The sequence below is a fragment of the Myotis nattereri genome (genome assembly GCF_964212035.1).
Source record: "Myotis nattereri genome assembly, chromosome: 2".
In the NCBI taxonomy this organism is placed as follows: Eukaryota; Metazoa; Chordata; class Mammalia; order Chiroptera; family Vespertilionidae; genus Myotis; species Myotis nattereri.
This window is the reverse complement of record NC_138076.1, coordinates 193262175-193276985: the sequence shown is the minus strand read 5'-3', so window position 1 is coordinate 193276985 and position 14811 is coordinate 193262175. Positions and strand designations below refer to the sequence as shown.

The 14811-nt window shown below is 44.8% G+C and overlaps 1 protein-coding gene across 14 annotated transcripts; it reads right to left on the bottom strand.

Moving 5' to 3' along the window:
• Window positions 1–55: 55 nt before the first annotated feature.
• M6PR (mannose-6-phosphate receptor, cation dependent) lies at window positions 56–12609 on the bottom strand. 14 transcript variants are annotated; one of them, XM_081082942.1, is made up of 9 exons: window positions 12316–12609; window positions 7932–8104; window positions 7406–7607; window positions 5942–6108; window positions 4227–4336; window positions 3828–3958; window positions 1949–2075; window positions 1365–1483; window positions 56–373 (listed from the first exon to the last, which is right to left on the bottom strand). In XM_081082942.1, the coding sequence occupies exons 3-9, from the start codon at window positions 7582–7584 to the stop codon at window positions 337–339; spliced, it is 870 nt and encodes a 289-aa protein (XP_080939068.1). In that variant the 5' UTR covers window positions 7585–7607; window positions 7932–8104; window positions 12316–12609; the 3' UTR covers window positions 56–336. The 14 variants fall into 14 exon arrangements, with proteins under 14 accessions (XP_080939068.1, XP_080939075.1, XP_080939076.1 ...); XM_081082949.1 differs by having other exon boundaries at window positions 7932–8107; window positions 12316–12476; XM_081082950.1 differs by having other exon boundaries at window positions 7406–7585; window positions 12316–12462.
• Window positions 12610–14811: the final 2202 nt, after the last annotated feature.

The following is a 14811-nucleotide window of genomic DNA, read 5'->3' as shown; positions in this document are numbered from 1 at the left end:
TCTCTACCTTCTTTCACACAAATGACTAGGCCAATGTGTTTTTTTTTTTTTTTTTAATCTTTCAAGTGTTTTTGTACAAAAATGTTAGGGTTTTTTTTTTTTTCATTTTTAAAACACTAGAGTGTGGGGAGGGGTGCGAACAAATAACAAAAAGATGTTTTCTGTAACATTATTTTCCCTGTTTATAAAGAAAAAAGTCATTCCAACAGTATTTAAAAGTCCAAGGATGAAATAATATCATTTTCTCCTCTAAGGCTATAAAAGGCCCCTGCCTGTTGATTCCATCCTCTGGTGCCCCGTGGAGCCAGGTTACTCTTCAATGGCACAGGTTCACTATTAAATAAAGATCAGGCCAGGTTTCTGGGCACATGGCCTAAATAGAAAGGTGGAGAGCATTAAAAACTCCCTACAGAAATGTGGGCAAGAAGATACTTCCCTGAGCCAGAAGCAGGGACAGGCATAGTAGGATCCCACGCCTAGAGCAGAGAATGCAGAGCCCTAGATGTCCTGCTTCTACCTCCATTCCCTTTCCAGAGATTGAAAAAATAAAGTCAAAATGACAAGCCTGTGAAGAAAGTGCTCCCTGTTGAGAAACACTGGTAAGAAAGGCTTTACCGACTTTTACTCCAAGTGGGAGAGATCACTTTCAGTTTCCCTGTTTAACGATCAGACCTGTGGGTTAGGCATTTTGGCTACATGTGAACTAGTAACTGCAAGACCACAATCGAGGGCCAATTACAGCTACAAAGTTACTAAAATGCCAATGAATAATGTGATGGTACCTTATACTCCTCTACCTGGGAAATTTCACTTTTTCCCATCCTAACCCCACAGGTGGGAGAAGCAGGTCTACCACATCCCCAGGTTCAGACCAAATGACTACTTGGACTACAACCAAGTATTGACTGCAAAGTAGTTCCAAGCAGCAGGAACTTACATGCAAATTCTCATGGAGACTATGAGCATGAAAGCAATCAAACCTTGTATAAATAATGTTTCTTTCCTTTTTTTTTTTAATTAAAGAATTCCAGTGTCTCAAAAACTTGTGAAAATGTGTTTGAAAAGGCCAGCAAATCTGCCACATGCTTTTGCTCATAACTAGTCCTACATGTACCTTCCTATACCAAGACATAGTGCCTTTTGTCACAGGCCTTATTATAGTACCTCTCTAGAGGGAAAAACAAAAATAGGGAACAAAGGGAAGGCATTTCTATAGTGAGAAAAGGATGTAAACCAAAAGCAAATTGAAAGCAAGAGCAACATTTAGGGTGAGATGAGAGGCTGCAATAGACTGCTTAAGAAATCTGGCTGAGTATGCTTTGGTTTGGGGGACTGAAGAAGCTGGGCGTATAAAGTGCATTCACATTGGTAGTAAATGATCATCCCTTTCTTCTGACTCCTCCCCCAGCTGATCATCCCCCACACCACGATATGTAGCAGGCACATTTCGGGGTTTAGAACGGCACACAAAGTCACAACCATCCTGTAGGGAAAGAAACAAAGGAAGAAAATGGTCATTTGGAATAACCAACTTTAGGGTAAGGCAGAGCATATTTATGGTCTAAGAATGTGGCAAGCACTAGTTTTCTCCAGGTATAATGAAGAGAAACCCTCAAAGCTCCAAGGATCAGCCTAAATTGAATGTGGAGGGAATAGGAGAAAAATTCTAATTAGGTCTCACCTTCTTCCTATCTAGGCCCCTGAACAGCTATATCAGATTCTTAAATCTAAGCAACAGTGTTGCTCTTCCAGCCAAGTCTTCGCAAGGCCAGACAGTAAGAGGCTATACTACTTAGTACTAGGGGCAACCAACTGCCTTGCTGGGCCCTTTTGTGGTTTTAGCATCCAAGTCCTGTGTCTCAGGAAACCTCAGTCTGGGCAAACCAGGTGGCTGGTCACTCAACCTTGTATGCAGGCTACAGGCCCGGCCAGCTGCCCTGTTACTTACTGCTACCAGGTTGCCAACATCCTGCCAGAAGGCTAAGTGGGGAAACTGCTCCATTCCCTTGGCTCCTACCACCAATCGCTGGTATAGGAACCCCCCGATGATATAGACAGCAACCAGTGATGCAAACCTGTTGAAGAAAGAGCTGTACTTAAAAACCAAGAAATAGTAAAACTCAGGTACTAAGGATAATCTCTGTTCTCATTGTTGGCTGTTTTGTAAGCTGTGTTTTGTAAAAAGAAGGGGGAAAAGGTAGTGAAATTAAATGAAAAGGGGCTGCGTAGCTTCCCTAGAAAACCAATTGGAGCACTGTCAGTCTGAGAAAAGCAAACTGCTCACACAAAAAATGACTGACTTCTGCCAACAGTCACTCTTAGACACATGATTCTGTCTGTCCAAAAGTTCTAATAATCTAATGCAGCAATTTTTAACCATCTCATGGAACACACAGCTATTACTAAAATTCTGCAGCACACCAGAAAATGTATTTTTTGCAAATCTGACAAAAAAAAAGGGGTATAATTTTGATTCATTCATACCAGAGGACTAATGCTGTGTTTGTTGTTTCATTTTTTAAAAAACTTAAAAATAATTTTTAAAAAATCCTCACTGAGGATACATTTAAAAAAAAAAAACTGATTTAGAGAGAGGAAGAGAAGGGAGAGAGAAACATCAATCAGTTGCCTCCTGACCAGGGATCAAACCTCCAACCTAGGTATTTGCCCTGACCAGGAATTGAACCCACCACCTTTCAGTGTATAGGATGATACTCCAACCAACTGAGCCACACTGGCCAGAGCTAAAAAAAACCTGATTTTAGAGAAAGAGGAAGGGAGAGGGAAAGAAAAACAGAGAAACATTGATGGTTGCCTCCTCTATGCACCCCTCAGGGATGGAACCTGAAACCTGGGCATGTGCCCTGACCGGGTTTCGGAATGACCTTTTGGTGCACAGGACGATGCTCCAAGCAACTGAGCCACATCAGATAGGGTGGCTGTCATCATTTAAAAAAAATAATTTATTATTATTTTTTTTATTGATTTCAGGGAAGAAGGGAGTGGGGGAGATAGAAACATTACGATGAGAGAGAATCACTGATCAGCTGCCTCCTGCATACCTCCTACTGGGGATCCAGCCTGAAACCTGGGCATACCAGTATACCCTGACAGGGAATCGAATCATGACCTCCTGGTTCATAGGTCAATGCTCCACTAGTGAGCCACCCCGGCTGGGCTGTTGTCTTTTCTTTATTTGCTAATCTAAGGGAAAAGAGGTCAGTGCCCTTGATTAGTCAGGTATTGCATGTTTTAAAAATTCTTGTGGCACACAAGTGTATCACATGGCACACTGGCTGAAAATTGCTATTCTAATGGATAGTATTAAAAACTGTCCAGCCCTCCAGTAGGGGAAAAAAAAAAAAGCACCTTCAAATGTGAATATTTATTGGGGACAAAACAAATCTCATTTTTAAAAACTTGAATAGTCAGAGGTTAATGAGGATTTTCTCACAAAGTTCTTCACCCTCCAATTCTCTCTCTCCCTCTCCCTCTCTGACACACACACACACACACACACACACACACACACACACACACACACACACAGCTTATGCCCATACGCATCCAAGAAATTATGAGTTAAAAAAAAAGGGAGCCCTGGCTGGTGCGGCTCAGTTGGAGTGTTGTCCCAGTCAGGGCACATACCCAAGTTGTGGGTTTGATCCCCGGGGTTGGGGCTTGTGTGGGAGGCAATCGATCGATGTTTCTCTTTTTCTTCCCCTCTCTCTAAAAATCATTAAAAACATACTCAGGTGAGGATTTAAAAAAGAAAAAAAGAAAAAAGGGAAAGGCTTGGACTGATAAGGGAAAAAAAGAGTACTTACGTGACAAGTAAGATAGAACCCACACTGAGGTGGGAGACCTCTGGGGAACAGGCCAGGCTACTCTCCATCTCAAAGAGGTAGAAACAATCTTGGACTTTGCCTCGCTCCTCAGATACAGGGATAAAATTGTCCTGATGATGAAAGGACAAAACACATTTAAAATGTTTTGACTCCATCTAAATAAAGAAAAAACCCCCACTAAACTCCAAAACATTTGTTTTCCTGGTCCAATAGCCTGTTTTCCATGTATGTTGAAGATGGGTGTCTAGATAAAGGGAGGAATTGAACCTTGAGTTTTCCCTAATCCATCCCAAAGTATCCTGTCCCCTCTGGAAAGTCTCTCCCACCTCAGGTCAGTCCTTTTCTCTCTTTAGGCTCATGTGCCCCAGGGCGCCTCACCGCTAGGGTGTGTCGATTGCAGGAGATCATCACCACTGCACGACGCTGCTCCTTGCCACAGTGATTGTCATATTCATCACCCCCTTTATAGATCAGCATAATCCAATTACCTGAGGAGGGACAAGGAAAATGGAGCTTTGGGGGTGGGGGAAAAGTAGAGGCAGACCTGGATACTGTGGTAAGATGGAATTGGGACATTCAGACAAATTGGTTTTAATTAAAATAACCCTCATCAGTATGAACTCTGTATACTGGAAATGCCAAGCTAAAATTTGGCTTTATGTTCCCTTGCTTTGACAACTAAGAATCAAATATTCATACAAGAATCTTAATTTTCACCTTAGCCAGTTTGGCTCAGTGGATAGAGCATCGGCTGCGGACTGAAGGGTTCCAGGTTCAATTCCGGCCAAGGGCACATGCCTGGGTTGCAGGCTCGATCCCCAGTAGGGAGTGTGCAGGAGGCAGCTGATCAGTGATTCTCTCTCATCATTGATGTTTCTATCTCTCTATCCCTCTCCCTTCCTTTCTGAAATCAACAAAAATGTAAAAAAAAAATTTTAAAAAATCTTAATTTTCCACATTAGAAGTAGGCTCCTGATAGTGCAAAACTAATTGTGATTCATTTCTTAACAATGGTGCACATTTGCTGACCACCTGCTAACATCAAAGGAAGCGGCCCCTTACAATTAGTGGGTGGTGGAGAAAGCCCAAGATTTAAATTAGCCACAGATTAGTTCAAAGTGGATGTTTTTTAAGATTGGGAGGCATTTCTTCTTCTTTTTTTTTCTTTTTCCAGTATTTACTGTGTTCAAATTTCTTTTGCAAAATATTTGATTCAAAAAGTCATGTGAGCTCAATAAGGTAAGGATTCTGCTTCCAATTTTGCATATATGAAAACAGTAAAAAAAGGTGAAAAGATTTCTCAGTCACTAAAGTCAATATGATACGAGTCAAAACCTAGTCTTTTGTCATTTATATTATTTAGCAAATAGCACTGGGGGGATAATTTATCTGCTTAAGGCAGGGGTGGGGAACGCCTGGCTTGAGGGCTGCATAAGGGCAGGGAAATCATTTGGTCTGGCCCCATCAAGGCTTTAGGGGTGACTTAATTAAATGTTTGACCAAATATAGGAGGCTAACTTTTAAATTGATAATGGCCTGCAAATGATATTATAAATATCCAAATGGCCCTTGGCAGAAAAAAGGTTCCCCCACCCCTACCTTAAGGGAAAGAACTAGATTATAGGTGCTCATGTAATCTTTTCCAGCAATAAGACTTTGACTTTTGAGAAACGTTATCACCATCATTATCACAAGTTGGTGGAGAAATTTTTGTAGACTGGTTGGCAAAACTTGATCTCTTATAACTTAACTGGCAAAGTTTGATTAATCTGATGAGAAAAGGTCGTGGTTGATATTTTCAAGCCTAGCATGAAATACGCATTAAGTATTAAAAGGACTCCAGGCTATATAATTCCACTAAATTCTTCTTTTTTTCCATAAGCTTTTCCCTAACTTTAAAACAAACACATAAATGTCCTGAGCCCTGGCTCCAGAGGAGCTGAGCTGTGGGACTAGGTACCCTGTGGTTTATAGTCTGAAGTATGCTGAATCACACATACCATATGATATTCTGAAGAGACGGGGAAGAACATATAGGATTGCCTGAGAGACTGATTTGGGATCAATTAATCAGTCAACAGTGAGAGTCTTACTTCCATTGAAGATGTGAGTCTCGTTGATTCTCCCCACTACTGTCTCCTTCCCGTTACTTTTGTTGATCTGCACCAGGCCTGCCCCGGAGGAGTGGTTACCAGCTTCCCTGCACACCCTGAATCTGTACATATACGTGTCTTGCCCCTGGCCCACAGTGCTCTCAAAGCTGTCAGGAAGGGAGGAGAAAGAAGAAGAGAAGAGTTACTAGCTATGAGCCCTTTTTCCTTTTACCCCCAACCTCTGACCCCCAAAAAAGTGCATTCAATTTATCTGATGTCATGGCTAAATGTAATAGTGAATATTTGCTGAATCATGAAACAATGACCCTGACAGCCTTGCTGCATATTCACCAGAAGAATGATGAATAGAGAGAAAACAGACACAGTACCTAAGACTTGGCATTATCTACTTTAATGTCTCATCAATTAGGACAGTCCATCCTAATTGTTGATGATGATTGATTAAAATACGCCATCCAGACAGTTAGATATTCCTAGAGTATCTCTGCTCTAGACTATGCTAAAATGTTAGCTACCATTTCCCTGTGAATAAGGGTCTATGTTCTTGGGATACTCCCTTGTTCCTTAAAGGTCATCTTCAGATTTATATACCTGAAGATTCTCGACACTGATGATGATGTGTATAGGGATAAATATGCTTATCTGATGCTTCTAAAGTCCTATTTCATGAAAGCATTTAATAATGCTTTTTAAATTCCTACAAGCTGGTCTCTTGGATCCAGCCTTAGAAGCACTACTCTTCTGCATTAGAGAAATGCACAATGCTACTAAAAACTGGGTGAGAATTTGCTCTGTATCATAAAAGCAAGCATGATAGCACCAGCTATCCCAGATAAAGATAGAGAGGAGGTTATTATACATGTATCCCCTCCATATTCAATAGTAATGCCAAAATAAAATCGGTAAGAGTTGAAAAAGATTCTTTTAAAAAAGCCCTTCTTTGCCCTGGTTGGTGTTTCTCAGTGGTTAGAGCACTGACTCACACACTGAAAGGTCTTGGGTTCGATTCCCCGTCAAGGGCACATACCTAAGTTGCAGGTTCGACCCCCAACTCCCTTCAGGGCATGCGTGCATCAGGGCACTTGCGGGAGGCAACCAACGATGTGTCTCTCACATCGATGTTGCTTTCTCTCTCTCCACTCCCTCCCTTCAATTCTCTACAAATAAGTGGAAAAAATATACTGGGGTGAGGATAACAACAAAAAAGCCCTTCTCTGGTGAGTATCACCTCTAACCACCTCCCTCCAAGAGCCCCTGGGGCCCGGGGTACTGCGGGTGGGGTGGGGGAGTTTGGGGTCTGTCGGGTCCTGGGGTCCGGATCTGGGGACTATCTGAAGTTGGAGAGCTGGGTCTGTGGAGGTGGGAGTACCAGAGGTTGTCTGGAGAGGCGAGGTGGAAAAACAATGATTTTCTCTAGCTCTTTAAGGTTCTTCTCATTTTTACCTTTTGTTAAACAGGGGTGTCATCCTCTTCAGTACAGCCAACTCTCTCTCTGATTCTCTGCCCTTTTCTCCTACCACGTCGCAGGTTTTTTCTTCTGCCTGCCAGGATTCTCTTACCGTGACGGCCAGGAGGAGCAGCAGCAGTGGTCCAGTCCCCCAGCAGCTGTAGAAGGGGGACATCCTTTTGGGAGAAAGTATATATGCTGGGAGAAGGGGGGAGGATCAGAAGAGAAGGGAAAGAGATAAAGCATACGAATGTGTACTAAATGAAAGGTATTTTTTAAAACCTTTTCATCTTCCACCTATCACCTCATATTTTACAATAGCCGGTTTTCTTCATTATTGTGAATTTGGTTTTGTTTCTTGTATCTGCCTATTTCAAACTTTTAGCTGCCATCCAAGTTATTACTTTCCTGTCTCCTAATATTCTGAATTAGATTCTTAGGTTTCTAGGCTTCTTCCCTCCCTTCCTCGTCCCCCCCCAAACTTATTTTGAAAGCCTCTTTCTAGCTGACACCAGTGCTCACCTGCTGTCCTTCCTGTGCCCCTTCAGGACAGGGACACAATGTACATTCAGCAAAGAGGACAGTGCTGGCCTTGATGAAGAGTTACTGTCTACAGGCTGTTGTTGATAATTTCTGCAAGGTGTGCTTAAAAAAGAATATCTCAACTTCCAAAGCAGTTTACCAACTCCTCAGTTCTACTGGGAAAAAAGACACATATTTTGTTCTAGAAACTGTCAGAAGGACCAAAAAGGTAAAGAATACTTAAGTACTACCAATGAATGATATTTCGATTATGCAAAAAGTGTAAGAGTCTTTGACATATGCAACAAATAGATTTTAATAGCTCTTTGCCAAAAGCAACATCAGGAAGCTCGTATATATAACCTTCAGTCTAATTCAGTCAGAAAGGAAAAAGAATTCTGACAGCCTGAGTAGAGACATCCTTGCCTCTTTACTGTTCGGTGAAGTTAGATTGCGGTATCTCAGTTAAAGTTTAATACTTTAAACTTTGTCCAGTTCCACTATACCAGCCATGCAAGATTTAATCTTTAACACAAGAATATGCTCCTGGCAGGATCAAACAAGTTTTGCTGGCCACATATTTAAAGGGAAGGGGTTGAGGCCAGAGGGATAGGGGCTCTGCCTGGAACTTGCCATAAACATAGAAAATGAACAGCTGAGAAGTGTGTGCAGGGGCTAGAGTTCATAAATATTACTTAGACCAGTGCCCTCCCTAAGATAACACTGAAATTATAATCTGACACTTGATAGGGTCTGTAACACTCAAATTACACTTTAACACTTGAAAGGGTCTATTTGAAAGCTATGAAGAAAGATATAAAAGAAAGAGACTCAGTACTTTGGGCCCTGTCTTATACTGATACCAGAGGCTCAGTGCACAACATTCGCGCACTGGGTTGGGGGAGGGTCCCCTCAGCCGGGCCTGCTCCCTGCTAAGCTGGCAGGCAGACATCCCCTGAGGGGTCCTCAGCGCTGTCGTGGAGGCAGGAGAGGCCCCTGCCACCACCGCTGTGCTCGCCAGCCATGAGCCCGGCTTCTGGCTGAGCAGCGCTCCCCCTGTGGGAGCACACTGACCACCAGGGGGCAGCTCCTGCGTTGAGCATCTGCCCCCTGGTGGTCAATGCGCATCATAGCGACTGGTCATTCTGTAGTTCAGTTGATTTGCATTTTATGGTTTTATTATATAGGAAGGAGGATATAACAGGAGCACCAGTCTTCCTACATATTTACCAGAAGAATGATGAATAGAGATAAAACAATCATAGTACCTAAAACTTGGCATTATCTACTTTAAAGTCTCATATCTGAAAAATCATCCAATTATTTAATTACTAGAGGCCCAGTGCATGGATTTGTGCATGGGTGGGGGCCCTCAGCCCGGCCTGTGCCCTCTCACAATCCGGGACCCCTTGGGGGATGTAGCAGTGCTGAACTGACAGGCAGCCAGGGAGGAGGCCCAGCCAGGGCCAGGTGTAGCTCCAGACATGAGCCCTGCTTCTGGCTGAGCAGTGTGGAGCACACTGACCACCAGGGGCAGCTCCTGCATTGAGCATCAGCCCCCTGGTGGTCAGTGTGCATCATAGTGACTGGTCGTTCGGTATTAAGGGTCACTTAGGCTTTTATATATATAGATACGAAGAACATTCATTAGGTGAAAATGAGTAGTTTGAAGAAGTCTTCCAAAACTCAAGCTATACAAGTCACAAATTTCAAGAGTTTCTAGATTTCCAGTAAGTACAGTTATCTTTCTACACTCCAGATTCCTGACAATTCTTGGGGGTCGACAAGTCACGTTATAATTTAGTAAATCCAATCGACTTGTTGCTTGTACTGCTCTACAGTAGAAACACGAGGCTCTGTTTCCCAAACTCATTTTATCTATCTTCACACCTAGGACACACTGATTTACCCTTGTAAAAAAGACTTCATTCTGATATCATTAATGACCCTTTAGGACACTGCTATTTGTTAATTTCATAACAGTATCATTAATTTTTCTGATACAAAGATTTAATTCTTTCAAGTCTTTCTCATTTATAATAAAATGCTTCCAATATTACAAGTCTGGACTTTGGTTCCAATACTCTTTAAAATCCTCTAATTCTTTTCCATGCTTGTCCACTACCTTCATTGCATTTTTAGAATAAAAATCTTGAAAATAGGCAGAATTTAAGGTGTACCAATAAGTTTCAAGATAGGAAAATGGAAGCTCTGAGCTCTGAATGAATTTTCTCCACTCCCCTGAACAAGTTTACATTTGACCTATTGTTTCCCATACTCCACTAGGACCACAGATGCATGGAAAGTTGTCTCCCTGACTTTGTGTGCTCCAAACATTAATTCACTTCCGTGATATTAATAAGGTGTTTCCACAGACTATTTATAGCCAGCTATAAAGACCGAGGGTCCCATAAACGCATTGAAGGCAGCAACAGGAAACAGTCTGAGTGCTTGCCTTCTGCCAGGCACTGTTTGAAGCACCTCACATACATTAATTAATCCTTACAAAAGCCCTATGCAGTAAATACAATTACTGTCCCTATTTTACAGATGAGAAGACAGACACAGTAGAGTGAACCAGGTAAGTCTGCCCTCAGAGCTGATGGTCTATATTTAATTGCTATATGCAGACCTGTCTCCTTTCACATCAGTTTTTGTGTGGGATCAGAGAAGGCAGCCAAAGCTTTGCTTTCTTTTTGACAAAGCAAGAAGAGGAACGGGAAGGGGTGAGGCCTCACACAGTTCACTGTACAGGAGGTGGAATAAAGAACTCAGACCTCAAACTCCTACCTTCCCTAAATTAACGCATTGCTCAACACCCAACATGACCGGCTGAGTTACTAAGGAGAAACAAAAGATATCTCTTATTAGATTGATTTAGCATGCCATTTTCCTTATATTCTCTAAAGACCTCATTTAAAGGTTCAACATGCCAGGCTTGCAAGATTTTTCTTCTCAGGACCCAGTTTTCCTAGAGGGATGTTCAAACAGAAAGCTGTGTTCTTTGGCCTCAAAGTCAGTTCCTCGTCTGTTAACAGTTGATGACTTCTTTCCCCAGAAGAGAACAAGGAATCTCACAAAACTGGGAAGGGATGACAGCCAACCGCCCTGCCCTCAGCACCAGCTGAGCTGAACGAGCTTTCACTTGTTCATTGGTTCAAAAAGTTAGGATGAGAATCCATTTACATCCTTCTCCTTCTTCGCTTGGGGTGTGACTACATGCTGGGCTGAGCTGTTCTCTCTGGTCGGTGACATGTGCTGAGTGCTTTATCGCGATTATGTTCCTTAATCTTCACGACCCAGGAAAGTGGATATAACTTCTCCCATCTTAAAAACGAGGACACTGATGCTTTACAGAGGTTACGTTCCTTGCCCCTAGGTCATTTACAAGCATTACATGCCTGCGAAGTTACTGGGGTAATCTGGGCGGTTCACGGCATAAAGGCAGTTAGTTGCTGGGCATTTTCTGATAAACACGGGGGTGCAAAAAGGTATCAGGAAGAGCATGACATCCAAGGGCCAGGCGGCCCCCCTTTAAAGCGCTACAATTAGATCCTCAGGGTGCCGGTGTGTCCGGGTATTTTGGAAGCGTGGGGGCAGGACTGCAGATTTTTGAAAAGTTCCCTTCCGTTTTCTCATTATAGGACAGCTCTACCTGGCCGTGCTAAACAGATCTTCGTCAGCGGGATGCTCAAGAACTAAACCAGGAACTGGGGAGCAGTTCGTCCCCATCACGGAGTCTTCCTCACCCAGGACCAGCCACGAGTTCCATTTTCTCAACGACATTTCCACCGCCGTCGCCCTGACTCACTGCTCACGTCCACACCCGTCCTTCCCGTCCGCCCGCTGCCCCCTCCGCTTTCAGAAGAGCAGCCCGGTGAGCGAGAAGGGCCCGCGCTGCAGAGCCCGAGGGCGAGCAGCCCTGCGCCTGAGGGCAGAGGCTCGCGACACAGAGAAACGCCAGCAGCCTCCCGGCCGGGCTCCCCTTCGCCACGCCGCGCACGCACCGCCGCTCAGACTTCTCCCAGGGGCCTGGGAACCCCAGTTTCCCCAACTTTCCAACTGCCGAGGGCCAATGCTGCCACTCTACCCGCCTCGCCAGGCAGGCCACGATTCCGGTAACTCCTCCGGCGCGCTCCACACCGGGGGACTTTCCTCTCCCCGCCTCCCAAACACACGGACGCTCCCTCCATGGTCGCGGGGGGTCCCTTCCCATCGTTCCCTTCCGACTCCGCGACTCCTGCCCTCTCGCCGACGCCTCCACGCTGCTCAAGGGCTCCTTAGCTGTCTTTGGGGCTAGAACCCTGGACAAGGGAGACTTGGTGGTCCCGGCCCCTGTCACACGACGCCGGGATGTGAGCGCTCACCAACCCCTCATACTCACGTGTCGTGGGCAAAGGGAGTGGCCAAATTTCAGACTCCCAAGGGGAGTCCCTGCCTGGGGCTGGGAGACAGGGCCAGCGAGGGGCCAGCCGCAGACCCCGGTCCCAGGGAGCTTGTCACCCCTGCGTTCCCCACGGCGCCTCGCGGTGCTCCACTCCGGGAACCGGAAACAGGAAGCGCCGGGCGGCAGCTGGGCAACTGCTCCTCCCACTAGACCCCGCAGCTGGTGACCACGGAACCTTCTCACCACCTTTCCCCTCCCTGACCATCCTGGACGCTGATTGGACAGTATCCTGGGCGTCAGGCTCCGCCCTTGTCCTATCAACTCCAATCACTATGGAGATTTTCAAGTTTAGTTCCACCTTTTCGGGTTGCCTTTCTACCAATGGGTCCCAGAATCCCGCCTCCGGGCTTCTCCGCTGGGGGGGCGAGGGGCCGGGGGCGGAGCGGAAAAACACGCTCGTCGCTCGTCACGTGTGGTCACGCGCGATCACATGCCCGGCCCGCTTCCGGGTGGGTCTGCTTGAAGAAAGCACGTGTGAGGGCGGAAGCGGAAGTACGGTGGGGCCCAGTGCTCCAGGCCTTAGTGGGAGTTGTAGTTCCCATTCCAGGTCTCGTCCTCGCGGTACTTCCCCAGGTGATTGGCCGCCTGCGGGAGGCGCTGTTTCGCCGTCTGCCGGCGTGGAGTCTCGCTGTCACCAGTGTTGGTGCCTAGAAGCTGCGAGGAGTGATTGGGTCGTGGCCGTTCTGGCTTTCTCAGCGACAGCTTTGTTCTTTCCTTTCTACAGCCGAGTACCTTGGGGTGTGCTGTTATTTTGTTACTCTTGTCTTCAGCATTCCCTTCCCGGCTCCTGGCATTTTGCGTGGCAAACACTCTGCAATCACTTCTGTTCGCAAGGTTTCTTCTGCATCCTCAACCCACGTTTGTCCATCCTGTGCGCACTTCCGGTGTCCTAAAGAGCAAGGAACGCGTTTTTAGTCTCTGTGCCTTTGCTAAGATCCTTTGCGGTTTCCCTCAGTGTTATTAGCCGCCTGTTGGAGTCCCACTGGTTCCCAGAACTCAGTTCAAATGCTGTCGCTCCCGTGACTGCCTGGGTTCACTCTCTTCAGAATTCTTCACTCCGAGATGCCCGCTCACTGCTTGGACATGGCTCTACTAGCCTGATTTTTTTCTTTTAAAAAATCTTTATTGTTGAAAGTATTACATAGGTCCTCCTTTCCCCCCATGAACTCTTCCAGCCAAATCCTCCCCGCTTCCCGCCCTCCTTCCCAGGCCTTCACCTCCCCATTGTCTGTGTTCTAGGGTTATGTTTATATGCACACAAGTTCATTGGTTGATCTCATCCAACCCACCCTCCCCTGCCTTCCCTCTGAGGTTCAACAGTCTGTTCATGCGTTGGATCTGTTTTTGATCATCGGTTTATTTGGTTCCTTAGATTCCACATATGAGTGAGATCATGTGATGCTTATCTTTCTCCGACTGGCTTATTTCACTTAGCATAATACTCTCCATGTCCTTCCATGCTGCTGCAAATGGTAAGCGTTCTTTCTTTTTTTATTGCCGCCTAGTATTCCATTGTGTAAATATACCACAGCTTTTTTTTTTTTTTTTTTTTTTATCTGCTCATCTGATGGGCACTTAGGCTGTTTCCAAATCTTAGCTTTTGTAAATTGTGCTGCTATGAGCATAGAGGTGCATATATTCTTTCTGATAAGTGTTTTAGGTTTCTTAGGATATATTCCTGAAGTGGGATCACTGGGTCAAATGGAAGTTCCATATTTAATTTTTTGAGGAAACTCCATACTGTTTTCCATAGTGGCCGCACCAGTCTGCATTCCGAGCAGCAGTATACTAGGGTTCCTTTTTCTCCCCATCCTCGCCAGCACTTGTCATTTGTTGATTTGTTGATTTGTCACACCATTCTGACAGGTGTGAGGTGATATCTCATTGTTGTTTTGATTGGCATCTCTCAGATGACTAGTGACTTTGAGCATTTTCTCATATGTCCCTTGGCCATCTGTATGTCCACTTTGGAGAAGTGTCTATGATACGTTTGAAAGTGATAGGGAAGAAAATGTAGACCAGCGGTTCTCAACCTGTGGGTCGCGACCCCTTTAGGGGTCAAACGACCCTTTCACAGGGGTCGCCTAAGACCATTGGAAAACACATATATAATTACATATTGTTTTTGTGATTAATCACTATACTTTAATTATGTTCAATTTGTAACAATGAAAATACATCCTGCATATCAGATATTTACATTACGATTCATAACAGTAGCAAAATTACAGTTATGAAGTAGCAACGAAAACAATTTTATGGTTGGGGGTCACCACAACATGAGGAACCGTATTAAAGGGCCGCGGCATTAGGAAGGTTGAGAACCACTGATGTAGACTGTTCTTGCCTGGTGAACTCCATTTTCTCCGAGAAATAAAAGACAAGGTCACATTGTAAGAATGGAGGAGGAAGTGATAGGTTTGGGATGTATGG